The sequence below is a fragment of the Colias eurytheme genome, chromosome 21, assembly GCF_061535395.1.
Source record: "Colias eurytheme isolate Ceu_HAF_F1 chromosome 21, ilColEury1 Martin Lab GWU primary, whole genome shotgun sequence".
Classification (NCBI taxonomy): domain Eukaryota; kingdom Metazoa; phylum Arthropoda; class Insecta; order Lepidoptera; family Pieridae; genus Colias; species Colias eurytheme.
This window is the reverse complement of record NC_143000.1, coordinates 6,505,601-6,519,792: the sequence shown is the minus strand read 5'-3', so window position 1 is coordinate 6,519,792 and position 14,192 is coordinate 6,505,601. Positions and strand designations below refer to the sequence as shown.

At 32.3% G+C, this 14,192-nt stretch overlaps 1 protein-coding gene across 2 annotated transcripts; it reads right to left on the bottom strand.

The window, feature by feature from the left end:
- Positions 1-562: 562 nt before the first annotated feature.
- Positions 563-8,370, bottom strand: LOC149899202 (uncharacterized). 2 transcript variants are annotated; one of them, XM_090114261.1, is made up of 6 exons: positions 8,209-8,370; positions 4,447-4,567; positions 3,481-3,687; positions 2,700-2,936; positions 1,799-2,085; positions 563-1,517 (listed from the first exon to the last, which is right to left on the bottom strand). In XM_090114261.1, exons 1-6 carry the CDS (start codon positions 8,219-8,221, stop codon positions 1,123-1,125), a joined length of 1,260 nt encoding a protein of 419 aa, XP_089970387.1. In that variant the 5' UTR covers positions 8,222-8,370; the 3' UTR covers positions 563-1,122. The 2 variants fall into 2 exon arrangements, with proteins under 2 accessions (XP_089970387.1, XP_089970388.1); XM_090114262.1 differs by lacking the exon at positions 8,209-8,370 and having other exon boundaries at positions 4,471-4,567.
- Between the last annotated feature and the right edge of the window lie 5,822 nt (positions 8,371-14,192).

The following is a 14,192-nucleotide window of genomic DNA, read 5'->3' as shown; positions in this document are numbered from 1 at the left end:
ATTTCAATAGATGCGTTACGCAAGAACGTATATTAACTTTAAATGTCACATTTTATTGCTTATTGTATTTTTTAAATACATAACTATCAAGTTATATAACGTTTAAACCTTGTATACCCTCAATTTTTATGATATAAGTTAATATAAATAATAAAATCTCATTCGTCAAATATAATGTCAATGCCTTAATACAGGTTAAAAACAATGGTAACACTGGTCTTACTAATAGATTTCTTATGACTGATTTCGTCATAATATCATAAATATACAATAATAAATATAAAACATACCAAAAAATGCAAAATAAAATAATAATTAATGGAAATCACAGTTATACATATTTAATATAGATACCAATCGTCGCATAAAAAAAAAACACAGTATATCTGAGGGATATCTATTGCTATCTCTCTTTAACTTATAACATAAATTCAAGAAAGATAGAGTCCGTCTTAATTACGTCATACCTGAAACGTATAACTTTTATAATATTTGAGCATTTACCAATTTGTATAATTGAAGGGAACATAAATAGATAAAAGTACATATGATACATAACATAAATAGATAAAAGTACATAAATAACAATATTAAGTATACGCTACGCAGATACTAGTTAATATAATAAACTAATACGTACACATTTGTCTAACAATAAATAGAACTTTATTGTCCATATTAGATTAACATTATTATTTTAAGAATATAAATTGGTCCCATAAACATGGTTGTTATATCTAAGTTGCATTACTAATCTCAATCGTCCCAAAAGAGAGCTTACTAATACAGATTTGAATATCAAGTCTTTATAATTTCCAAAAGCTAAAATTACTATTACTGTATTGCATATCTTCTCTTATATATAAAAATGAATCCCAAAATGTGTTGGTAAGCGCATAACTCGAGAACGGCTGAACCGATTTCGATAATTCTTTTTTTATTATATTCCTTGAAGTACGAGGATGGTTCTTATGTAGAGAAAACGTAGATATGTACCACGGTCCACGGGCGAAGCCGGGGCAGCCCGTTAGTTAGATATATATTTGACTAATATTAACAGCCTGTGTGGAATAGTATTTACTAGAATTATTACGTCAAAAATACTCCCTCCCGATTGCGTAATTAGAAAGATAAAATTTCCTTATACCACGGTAGAGGAGGCTTTGGTTTCAAATATTCGCTATTGGGCTTCAATTCTGTGTTATCTATCGGATCTTCTTCGAAGATATTGACAAAGGATGCGAAGAAACCAAATCTGAAGAAAGCTAAGTACGGGAAGTATTTCATGAGGAGAACACTGAACCTGAAGTTCAAGTTGAAATACCAACGTCCTAACCACGTGCTGTATATGTACCCCAGAATTGCATTGAACGCCATTTTACGCCTTGCCCCAAAATTCAAGCTTTTGTATTCTGGCACAGACTCCATTTTATCGTAATCGTGTAGGTAGAGCAGACGCTTCGAGTGGCAAGTTCCTTCGACGAGTGGTTCTGGTATCAATGCATTGACTTCCACGCCTGAAAATATAATGAAAAAATATATAGTATCGGGCTATTTAAAGGTCCCTATTTTTTATGGTACATATTTGCATATTTTTCTTCATCTCAATTATCCGGAGATAATATTATAATAATTTCGGAAAATAACGCTTAATATTGCATTAGGAAATTTTATCCCCTTTTAAAATGAATTTTAATGGATAAATAGATTGATTATACATGCTACAATTTAAGACAGGGCGTGGCGATAATATTTATGTTAAATAACGACGATCGATGATTTTGCTTAGATAACTCACCCGTGTCTTCAGGTTTACCCTTTAAAAGTGTTCTTAGGCGATTTTGGAAGGTGTATCTATCGCTTTCATTATAAACATAGCCTGGTACATCTGCCATATATTTTGTCCAGTACATCAAGCCGTCCACATCTATTGACGGGTTCACACACCACATGCCGTCCAACATTGCCCTGGCCATGTGCTCGAAATATTCTGGAACATTCTCCAAGCAAGGAGTGAACACTCGCTCGAGCAAGATCTGGCATACCTGACGGGTTTCTTCGAAAGTTGGTCGGCAAATGTTGTATCTGCATAAAGAATATTTATTAAGCTATTGCATAGCTTCTATCGCGGGCCTTGAGCGCGGGGACCGAATCGAGAAATTGCGTAACGAAAAACCTCACGCTCCCCACTCCGACGGGCGCGGAGGTGTGGCTTGAAGGCATAGCATGCAATAGCTTTACCGCGGCAGTCCCCGAGTGCCACACGTATTTTTATTTATTCGATTACATACAATGAGTAACATAAATTTTATGATATACTAGCTGTGCCACGCAGTTTCAGCCGCAGAACGACACGTGGGGAAAAAATAAGTATTCTATTATCTAGTCTTCTATGTATAAAATATATATAATTTATACATAATATAAAACTAGATAAACGGGTGTTCTATTACATATTATGAAATAATACTTGATGAAGAAGAATTTGATGACTACTTCATCAAGTTACGTGTTTCTAATTAAACATCCACCACTGTACATATTCTTATGTAGTTATAACCTATATTAATGTAAAATTTCATCCAAATCTAACCCGCAGCTTTTTCGTGAAAGATTAACAAACAAATAAATCCCAATAAAATAAATTTATAATATCATTATTCATTAGGTAGTGATTATCATGTTAGCAATTTACTTACTTATCTTCCAGGCCAATAAGATGACCGATAGTCCTCCAGAAATGATTATACGCTTCCCAGTCCCCAGCCTCCATTTGTCTTATTCCAAATTTATCAGGCTTCAACATAGAAATGCCGATGAAGCCAAACTGTGTAAGGGCCAAGTCTCTTTGCGACACGGTCCCTAGGCCTTTGGATTTTGCTCCTAATCCCGCCTTTATATGTCGTACGCGTACAGTAAATAGCGATTTCCAGGATCTGAAAGATATTTTTTTTTTTTATAAAATTTAACAGCGTGATAGTTTATTCAATAATAACGATTGTTCGTTTTGAATTAAAAAAAATAAGAAGTAACAGAGTAGTAGGTATACCTATTACTATTATTTAAGATTTGGTCGATTTTAAGATTCAAAAAATATTAATAAAGTATTGTATTTCCTAAGTGTAGAGATAATGAAACTTGAAAACAGAGCACGATTATCGCATCGTGCAACGTCATTATTTCGTAATTCTCATCCTTTGCAACAGATATTAGTTCATTTTATTTTAAATCCTTTTTCGACACTCGTGCAAATTAAACTCTACTCTAATTCATCTGATCCACATAAAAGATGAAAGATCATATTATGGATATCCACAGAGCAAGTAATATAGTACCTATCCTCTTTTCGATGCATCGATTAAGGACATATAATATATAATACCTAGCTGGCTAACTGGTATGTTGTTTTTACATGACACGATATATCTTCGGTGTGCATTATTTATAAATCTTGGATTATAAATATTAATTTGCACTCACATGCTGCCTGGTTTCAAGTCATATTCGAACCAAGACTGTGTATGAAGTACTGTAGAAAGGTATCTTCTATACGATGTGAAGGCAGAATTCGATCTTCGTGTACTAATAAGGACTTTTAGTATGGAAGGCACGGCGAATACCATCACCAATCCAAGCAGCATAGATGAGCTGAACTGGAAGCAATGGTCCCAGTAGAAGCGGCGTGCTCTAGAAAGAAGTGCAGATTAATTCATTTTCTGTATTCTAACGAGTCGACAGTAAATTATTATTACTAAGTAGCTAATTGGAAGATAATCTTATAATCAACGTTGTAATTGAAACGCGAACGTATCTAATTTACCTATTACGGAAAATCTTGGATCAAGTTTTTTTTTTCATATAGAAGATTTACATTGTAACGTAATAAGGTCCATTTAAATTGATTGTGTATAATTATTAGAAACTTAAATTCTGCCTCATCTTCGACGGTGGGGATAATTTAATTTCTCTGTTTTTGTTCTCTTATTTCAATTTATAGGTACCTAAAATAAGTGTGTCGAAGTCATAACTCCTATGACTTAGCTTTTCACTCAAATTCAATTCGTTCTCGTGGTCTATGTAAAACTACGGGTTTAACCAGTTACAATCAACATGGTGATAATTTTTTTTTTATTGTTGATAGGGAACGCGCTTGACCACAATCTCGCCTGATGTTAAGCAAAGATGTGGTCTAAGATGGAACGCGTTTCCCTAGTAGGTACCTGTTCACTCTACTAATTAAATAATTATGGATATTTAAATAACAACGTTTTCGCTACAGAGCATAAGTATATACAACTTTTCGACATTATCCAATGAGGATAACGGCCGTCCAGTCGAGTAGACTGATCGAGGATCCTCCCTTTTTCGATGGATGAAATTTCCACGTCCACCTTCCTTCCTCTTCATATGGCAAAGTTAAAATGTTTTATATAACAATATACTTACTGATTAAACTTTTTTTCGTCGTACCATTCTGGTAAACTCATGTCAAGTTCCTCCGGTTTCTGTGTGTCCGAGGGCTGCTCGGTGGCCTCTTTTGTAAACAACCCATCGATAAATTTTTCCACTGAAAAAAAATCATTTCAATAACATATTTGTTAGTTATATATATTACATACTTCATTATATGTATATATTATGTGATATTACGGCTATCAAATCAACCTAAAGCTAGAGCAAGAGCGTGTGTGCCGAGCACGTTTTAGAAGTGAAACTTCTTTGATTTAAAGGTACCAAAATCGTCGCCTTACCCCATGACGTGACGGTATCGCTATGACGAGACCTTTAAATTTTACTCTCAACGCGCCTTAAGAAGTTTCACTTCAAAATTAGAACAAAAGTCAACTTGAACGGAGCCGGGGCGAGCAGTTAGGTTTTCATAAATTACTCAGAGGATGATGTTAAAATAATATTTATCTGAGAACCTCTACTTTGATGTCAATTTAAAAGGCATTCAATTAGATACACATTAGCAAAAAAAAGTCATGAGTCATCATTTGAGGTAAGGTATTGAGGTACCTACTCTGATAAATTATGTAGTGGTATGTAATGAATTACTACGTACTACGTACTACTAACATGGCTCTTGAATAACAATTACTATATAATATATAGGATACCTGACTCCTGAGTATCTGCAATAATAAACAAAATACACAATTCATACCTTATTGTGTGAAAATAAAAAAAATACATAACCTTATGTTTATATAAATAAAAATAATAAAATAAAAATTAAATGTATCAACTAGGTACTTACTACCTTTGTACCTAATTTTAATCATATCCTCTATAACGTTATCTAGTATCTACTAATCAAATTATCATAATATGTATTATATGGATTTTTATTTGATAACACGTCAACGTTTTTGGCACAAATGAGGTACCTAGGTACCCAGTTTCGACCTATCTATGCTATGTGATCCCGGCTTCGCCCCGGCTGACCCAGGATAAAAACGAAATAAAATGAAGCATATCTTATATGTATATAAAATTCTCGTGTCACAATGTTAGTCTGCATACTCCTCCGAAACGGGTGGACCGATTCTCATGAAATTTTCTGTGCATATCGGATAAGTCTGAGAATCGGCCAACATCTATTTTTCATATGTACCACGGGCGAAGCCGGGGCGGACCGCTAGTTACTTTCTAATAATGTAGCTTTCCATTTGTGAAAAAATCATAAAAATCGGACCTGTAGGTACTTTTGGAGCCTATAATTATAAGAAACAAACAAAAAAATATTTTCTCTTTATAATATTATTAAGTGTAGGTCAACGAGCATGTACCCCAATTGGTTGGGATACATGCTCGTTGGTGTAGGTAGATAAACATTCCGTAGTTAGTCAGTATATAAGAAAATTCGTAATGCATATTAAAAATAACAGCAGCTCTTTTACTACATATATACAAATCACATTTTTGAATTTTCCCGCCGACGTATTGCTCACGCAGGTCGTAGAGGATATATAATTAGATGCATTAAATGTACGAGAAACACTCAAAATAATCGCAGGATAATCGCGAGGTAACAGACCCAACGTGAACCACCAAACGTGTTTAGTTTGGTTACATTGTTATTGGTATGTTTTGTTCTGCTGGGGTATTGTTCCCGAAAATTATCTTTACATATCCTAATAAGAATTTTTCAAGTAAGTGTTATACCATTTTGGAATTGCAATAAAATTACCTATCTTTTTAAGTTACTCGCCGAAGTTGCATAGTACTTTTTTTTTTCAGTACACTTAGAGGAAGTTGAGTGAAATCGTAATTACTAAGTCCTTGATTGGACAAAAACTTAATTTTCTTTAAAATATTGGTTAGATATGTATCGTTTTTCTTATTTCAATTTGAAAAAGGGTTATTGACGATAGCATAACAGCAATTTTTTTTAATATACCAATAATTGTAGGTCATCGGGGGCAAAATCGCCTCACAAGGTATAAAATTTTAATTTTTTTGTAAATGCCTTTTATTTTTTTAATACCCAGAGGGGAATTTTTATTTTTATTTTTCTGGTGACTCACATGACCACCCCTATCACCCCTCTTCCTAGCTACGTAACCATTTGGGACACCCTGTATAATACGTTATGTGCCACTCGGAATTTTATAATTTGTTCATTGTTGATACTTGATACAGTAGTTAGTTCATAGAAATCTAAATAACAAGACACTAGAAGTCGTAAGCGTGCGTGACCTTGTCGCCACTCAGGTGATTTGCACAACACCAGTGCATTCGTCACTGTTCAGTTGCTCTGGAGACGTATGAGTGTATACATGGTGTGTTTCAGCAATTCCCATTGCGGAAATTCTTCCACAAGTTGTAATTATACTTATAAAGGAATAATATTTCATCGGAAAATATTTTTTTTTAGAAATAATGCCGTTTTTCCTTAAAATTATAGAATATTTACAAGTATTACGAGCGTCACCATAGTAATCGAAATAACAATGAATGACACAGTCGACCATTCTTATTATCACGTTTGTTCGTATTGGAGCAAAAAGTCTCATATACTTAGGGATGTCATTCTAAAATAAACCGTAAATTCGTGCGTTAGGATACATATTCAAAAGCTTAATTTAATAGATAAGTTAGTTTTCACTAAAATCAAGCTGTCCAATAAAAGGCATAGTTTACTTGTGTGTACTGTTTAGCTTTCGGTTTGAATGTGTTGATTTTGGCGACAGCGGTTTTCATACGAATTATGACATTATAGCACTTCTATGTGTCTTGTTATTTAGATTTCTATGAGTTAGTTATATCAAATACAAATACATTTCGTCAACTCAATAACAATAGAAGTTGGATTCCGAATGACTTAGCTGATCAGGTAATTGCACATTCAAGTCAAATTGGATAAGGAATTTGTGTATAAAACTATGATATAAAAATAAAAGATAACATCTTAAATGACAAATAATCTCTTTGCTTTGTAATACATATTTGTAAAAGATAAGAAAATGCAATCAAATCGTGCAGTTTTATTTTATAGAACGTTGGTACCTAATTGCGGCCTAATAATACAAAAATATTGATGTTACATATTCCTAAGTAGGCAGGAATACCGCATAATATGTGATACAACCTAGGTAGTTACTAGTTGCTATTAGTTACTGTAAAAAATCAATAGTTTTAGTTTGCCTTTGTATTGAAAATTAATTCATTGTGGTTAGAACTTAGAAGTTCGTAAGTAGTAAAGCGTCGGCTGATTCATAACATAAAAACAAAAACCGGTATTTGGTAGTAAATAGGTAGTTACCTACTAAATATTAATACATTATTTTATACTAATACTTGTATACGTTGTATTTGTATATTATTATTAGTCTGTGCTAATACGATAAAATATCTTTTCATCATTAAATGTTTTTCAATATTATGATCATTATTTTTTTAACTAAGTGTGAGTTCAAGTTACAAATTTATCAAAATCGGTTCATTCGTTTTATAGATTTCATGTACCTCCCTCCTACGAATCGTACGGTATAAGGTATTCGTAGCATCTAAAATAAACAATATCAGTTACACATATTTGTAAATTGTATGTCGTCCTCATCATACAATAAAAATAAATCTGTGAAAGTCTCGCTATACACTTTCTATAGAACCGTTTGGCAGCACACAAACTATTCAGAATATTGCAAAGGAAATAGAATAATCGGTGCCCATATAGTACAAACAACGCACAACACAACTCACCGCTTTCATCCATTGTTGTGTATAACTTTAATAATTTAACACTGTATATCGTATCAAGGTCACATACAAGGCAGGTAAACGAGATACAAAACCTCCGGTACTATTATGCAATACGGGTACACACGACCATCGCGCGCGGCGGTAAACCATAAACCAAAAGTTCTCAACTCTCAACAGCTGTCGGTGGGCTCAATGACCGCTCTTACTATGACATCGCTTGGCGCGTTTTCACATCGCACAGTCGCAGTGCGAATATTACATTGCGGATTGCGGATACAACGTGATAGCTAGATATGGACTATAAATGTAATGTATATACATCGGTCTAAGTTCCTCCAGTATTCAAATATTCGAGATTGAATTAATTTGATCTTCCTACACTAGAGGAAGACTTTTTATTGATACAAAATTAGAGACGAAAATATTGTACTTGAAATGAAAACTATATTTTATAAACATTAAAACTGGTAGGCATATGGTGGTCTTTAATTTAATCAATATAATATTTATGTGATTAATTTATCTATCTTCTCTGTGACCTTTCGTATTATCTATTGAGAACAAACATATAGGTATATGTAGTTTTTTAATATTACATATAAATAGAGCCCTTTATTTTTTTATTATCATCTATCAAGATACCTAGGTAGGTACTAGGTAGGTACCTAATTGTTACGTTCACGTTGTTATGTTAAAATTTAAATATAACAGTTAGGTATATTGTTAATATAAAATAATACCACAGTATTACAATATCTTATTGTAATACTGTGATAATACTATGTACCTACTTACATAAAAATTTATATATATTATCTTCGTCATTTTTGACGTCATTTAGACAAGGTCTTGGAAGTTGGAGTCTGATGAATCTTGTTAAAAATCTCTAATGCCTTAGAAGTTTATATTTTTATTTTTAGGGACATATACTGCGTATGTTTTTCATATCTAAAATAAATTTGAGATAAAGAATAAGTAATTAAAATAAATTTCTTGAACTTTAAGCTATAAATAGATTTTTAAAGGATTGTAATTTGTAAACAGAGCATTAACCCAACAATGCTCTTAGGTAAAAATATCTCGCGTAATTATGAGGCACGTAGTTAATACATACATTACATTGTACTATTTATATTAGCAAGCAATATGAGATCTTCAAAAATAAAAGGGGTTTACTTCGAGTGTATTTTATTAAAGGGACACTAACCAAAGTTACATCGTCGTATAGTACGATGGCTGGGGAAGGCGTACGAAATTCACATAGCGGTCGACCTCATTTTGATCAACTACACGTGGAGGGAACTCGATCTTGTACTCATATGACGACTCACGAGGCGGGAATCTTACAGCCTCTTACAACAGATATAATATGGGCATTGATCCTTCATCCAACGGCATTTATTTGCATACTTCTGCAATTCAGAGAAACTGCAACTTGTGCAAAATCGACTGCCCGAATGAAATTAGTATTGACCTACCTTTATGTACATTATGTATGTATTGTATAATCGTGCTGTTTATACCTGGAATGTTTTAATTTTTTGTACTATTTTAAAGCCTAAACTAAGGTTTGTTAAAATAACTTGTAATTATAATATTATTCCTTGTAAAATTATTTTAATACTCGTTTGAGTAATTTTTTTGTGCCAAATTATTGTACGTTGTACCTAACTAGTACCTATATAATTCAAATACATGTGTTAATCTTTTTGTACTGAATACGAAGGGCAAATTATAATAAATCACTACAGCAGTCAGGTTTTATCGATTACCTATACCTACTAATTGAAATGTTATCATTATTTAAATCATATGATATAATACCTAGACGTGTTGTTGACGCAATTAGGATATTATTATTTGGTAAACAGCTTAAGGTGCTAATTATGATAAAAAAGGTACTTAAAGTAAGTCTTAAATTATCTGTCGATAAACATATTACGTAGGTAACTATGTATACAAATTACAATCAGATTTTCAAGTAAGCGACTAATAAATAAATCCTCTTTACGTTAGCTGAAAGTTATAGTTTTTAATTTTCCAAAAGATTGTGAGTTTGACCTACGCTAACATTACAAAAAAGTTGGTTTGTAATAGACAGTCCAAATTGTATTACAGAAAAAAAAAGAACTTTCCTTCATTAGTTACCTAAGTACTAAAAAGAAGTAGAGCTACCTGCATTATATTTCTGCATGCATATTTTTCAACCTAAAAAAAATATATTAAGAATATTCTTTCTAATAAATTAGTTTTGTAAACTTTGCACCAACTAGATAAATGTTTATAAATAAAATCAAGATAAGATCAATTTGTTATTAGCACATAACAATGACTCTGCAACATTTGAAAGGCCGCCTATGAAGGTCACATTATACATCATCTTCATCAGTCCATATATGTTCTTACTGCTGGGACATGGGCCGTCTTGAGGTTACGCCATCCACCACGCTTGACGCTGGCCATGTGCGGGTTGTTGGATGTTGTTACAATATGTCGTCGAACTTTTTTGATTCTACATACACATATACAGTAGCACCTCGTTAAGTCGAACCTCGATAAGTCAAAAACCTCCAAATCTCGAAAAAATGTCTTGTTCCCTTCCCTTCAAACCCGAAAACCTCCGTAACTTGAAATCTTGGCCCTCTGTTAGTCGAAATAATCACCGAGTCCCTCCAAGCCATTTTGGTACATATTTTCACTCTATAACTCGAAAAATTAAATTTGACCTCTGTATCTCGAACATGGCAACATTTTATTTTACAATCTTTATAACTTGATCATTTGGACTTTAACAACTTGCCGACAGTGCAGTACACTATAATTGTTTCTTAGAAAACATTTTAGGAGTATACGATAATAAATTTATGACTCACGTAAACACGTGTTTGCATTAAGTAGGCATCTGATGACGAAATTATCGATTCAGTAGCTCAGAAAACCGATACTAATGATTGATAGATGACATAGAAGACGTGAATAGTACATGCGCTCCATGCGTTTCCATCAAAGAGGCAAGAACCGCATTGAATACCTTACGAAATTTTATAGAGCAAACCAGTATCTCTGAAGAAGAAGAATTTTCTGTTCTTTATAGATCAGACAATGCTAGAGAACAACCAAATTATCTAAAGCAAAAAAAAATACTGACTTTTTTAATGCCATATTTTTTATTTTAAAATGATTCGAAATAATGTTGATTTATAATAAATAAAAACATGTTTGTCACCTCTGCAAGTTGAATTTTAATGTACTTTACCTCTCTAACTCAAAATTTATAAGAATAAACCTCAAACTCTTTATGTCGAATCAAAATCCGCCTAAGTCGAAATCCTCCATAAGTTGAAAACTCTATAACTCGAATTTTTTGGCGTCTCCCTTGATATTCGACTTATAGAGGTGCTACTGTATATGTACATTTATACAGCTGTTTTTTATATCTTTATGTCTCTGTATTAGTATATTAACGTTTGTATTTAATGAGTTTGACAATCCTCAGCCCTCAGGTCATATTTTATTGTTTCCTTACAGTATCACAACCACAATCGCAACGATATATGTACATATATTATGTAAGTATAATATTTTATCGTTGTTGTAATTATACTTTAGGTAGGTAGGCAGATTTTTCATAAGATATTCTTTCTTGCAGAAGTTTACCTTTCAATTTACAAAAAATAAAAGTCATATCACAGACTAATAACACTGGTCAACAATGATTTTGTTGCCCTGGATGTGAAAGTGGTTTCGAATAATTTAATGCATATAAAACTATAAATGGTTTTGGTATATTGGCTCTAGTTTTTTCTTAATCCTAATTTTCTTATTAGACTCTAAAACGCAGCATGAAATAGAAGGTATATTTGTTTAAAATCATTTATTTATTACAAAGTTTTACTTATTGTTTTGTTTTAATATTTAATTAATTCAAATGGATATAAAAATAGAGAAAAATCATTAAAACTTATGAAATAGTACAAGGAAATAGATTTTATAAGCTTCTCTTCTTAGTTAATTTTGGGACAATAGTTGTGTTATGGACCATCAGTAATCTGCCATCATGTGACGATCCCATATACCCTGATACCTTTATTCCATAATTTTTACTTATTTTTCGATGCGTTCTTCCTGTTTCTCAGAGATATTTCACAGATTTACTGGATATCTATCCAGGAGACTGTGGGGAAAGTGTAGCTTTATTTATTTTATTTATTTATTAACACTTTATTGTGCTGGCATACAAACAAATCCTTAAAATTAAAAAATTGCTCATAAAATATGCTCTTTATGTTCGGAATTGCTCATAAAATAATGAAGTTTTTTTACAACTGTTGTGCAATTTCTTTATAATTTGGTGTTTTAAATTTACCTTAACATTACCAATACTATATCTCTCCATAATTTACATTCAGCATCAGTTATAAAATTTTGTTAAATTTCCATCTTTTATCAATTTTCGACACGCCCGTCCTGTAGGGCCGTCGGGTATTCTTCTTATACTTCTAGATTCCCTCAAAGGCCTAAATTCTCATATTTATTAATTATTCCTAATTAATTTGCTTTGTCTAATGCTATTAATAAAAACATCAAGGGAATTTCGTATACCTATCCACTTTGCTGACCAAGTGCTACCACAGACTAATAATAATATACTACGTATACAAATGCTACTGGGTTTCTTCAACTCAAAACAAACCGAACATCGTTGTTCATAAAAATATTTTTTTTACAGAAATCATTTATTATTCTGATATTCTATAGCCAGTTTTATAGAATAGGGTTATGTCTGAGCGAATAAATGTGCAGAAAACGTAATTCACCATAAAAATAAACACTTGTTATTAACCCGTATTTTGAAGGGCCGTAAGAAAATTTAATATACATATATGAAAATCCAAATTTAATGATTACAATCGCAAACTGGGTACTTGAATTATAAAAATCTGTAGAAATATCCAGGGCAACAAAAAAAAATTGTTTTTTTGTTGAGCTGTGTAATAATATATGTAAGTACTACGTATACAAGTCATATGTATGCTTTTCATAAGATCAATTATATTTCTTTCGTTCATTATCGGAAATAACTCTGAAACTTAGGTTAATAGGTATTAATTATAAAGATAATAATATTTTGTAAAGAAACGAAAGGGGATCGCTGACAAATATACCTACTGAAGCATAAATTGGATGCATCCTCCTTTAAATTCATAACGGATTAGAGATCATACCATCGATACCAACATACACTTTTAAACAAGTTATATGCCTATATAAAAACTTTATCTGTATCATACGATTCAAGTTAATTCTCAAGTAACAGTCTCTTGAAGCAGTGAAAAAAATCAATCTTTTTAAACCATATGCAATCAACAGATACAGCTGTTTATACTGAAAATTTCGACATTCGCAAGGGAAACAAAACCTACAGGTTACGAAGTAACTATTCTCTAATCTGTGCTACAGGGTATACCTATATCCCGTCAACACAGATTCTTAGAATTTTGTACGAAGCAACGTCTTATAGCACAAATAAAGGGAAAATTGTGAGGGAAATTTACACTTACAACATAACTATACATATAATAAAAAATATAGTTTATACGGAACCCTCGGTGCGACCGTGCGATAGTCCCACTCGCACTGGACCGATTTTATTTTTAATTTAAATCCTTTAGATGAGGCGCCAACTGTTTCTCACAAAATTTCTCAATTGACCTTGTTAGTACTTAGTTAGGTATCAATTGATAATTTTAAGCCACCACTATTTTGAGCTATCCCAGCTACCCTGCTGGGACATAGCAGGGATTAAAAATGTAGATTTGAGGGTTGCAAAAACTTTTCATATTGTTAAAAACATAATATGAGTCCTAACTCCTAATTGACTTTAATAAAATTAACAGGATATTTTTTATACTACATATTAAGCCCAGTCCTAGGCCTACCTACCTATATTGTGTAATTTTTAAATAGCTTCTTATTTGTTATTA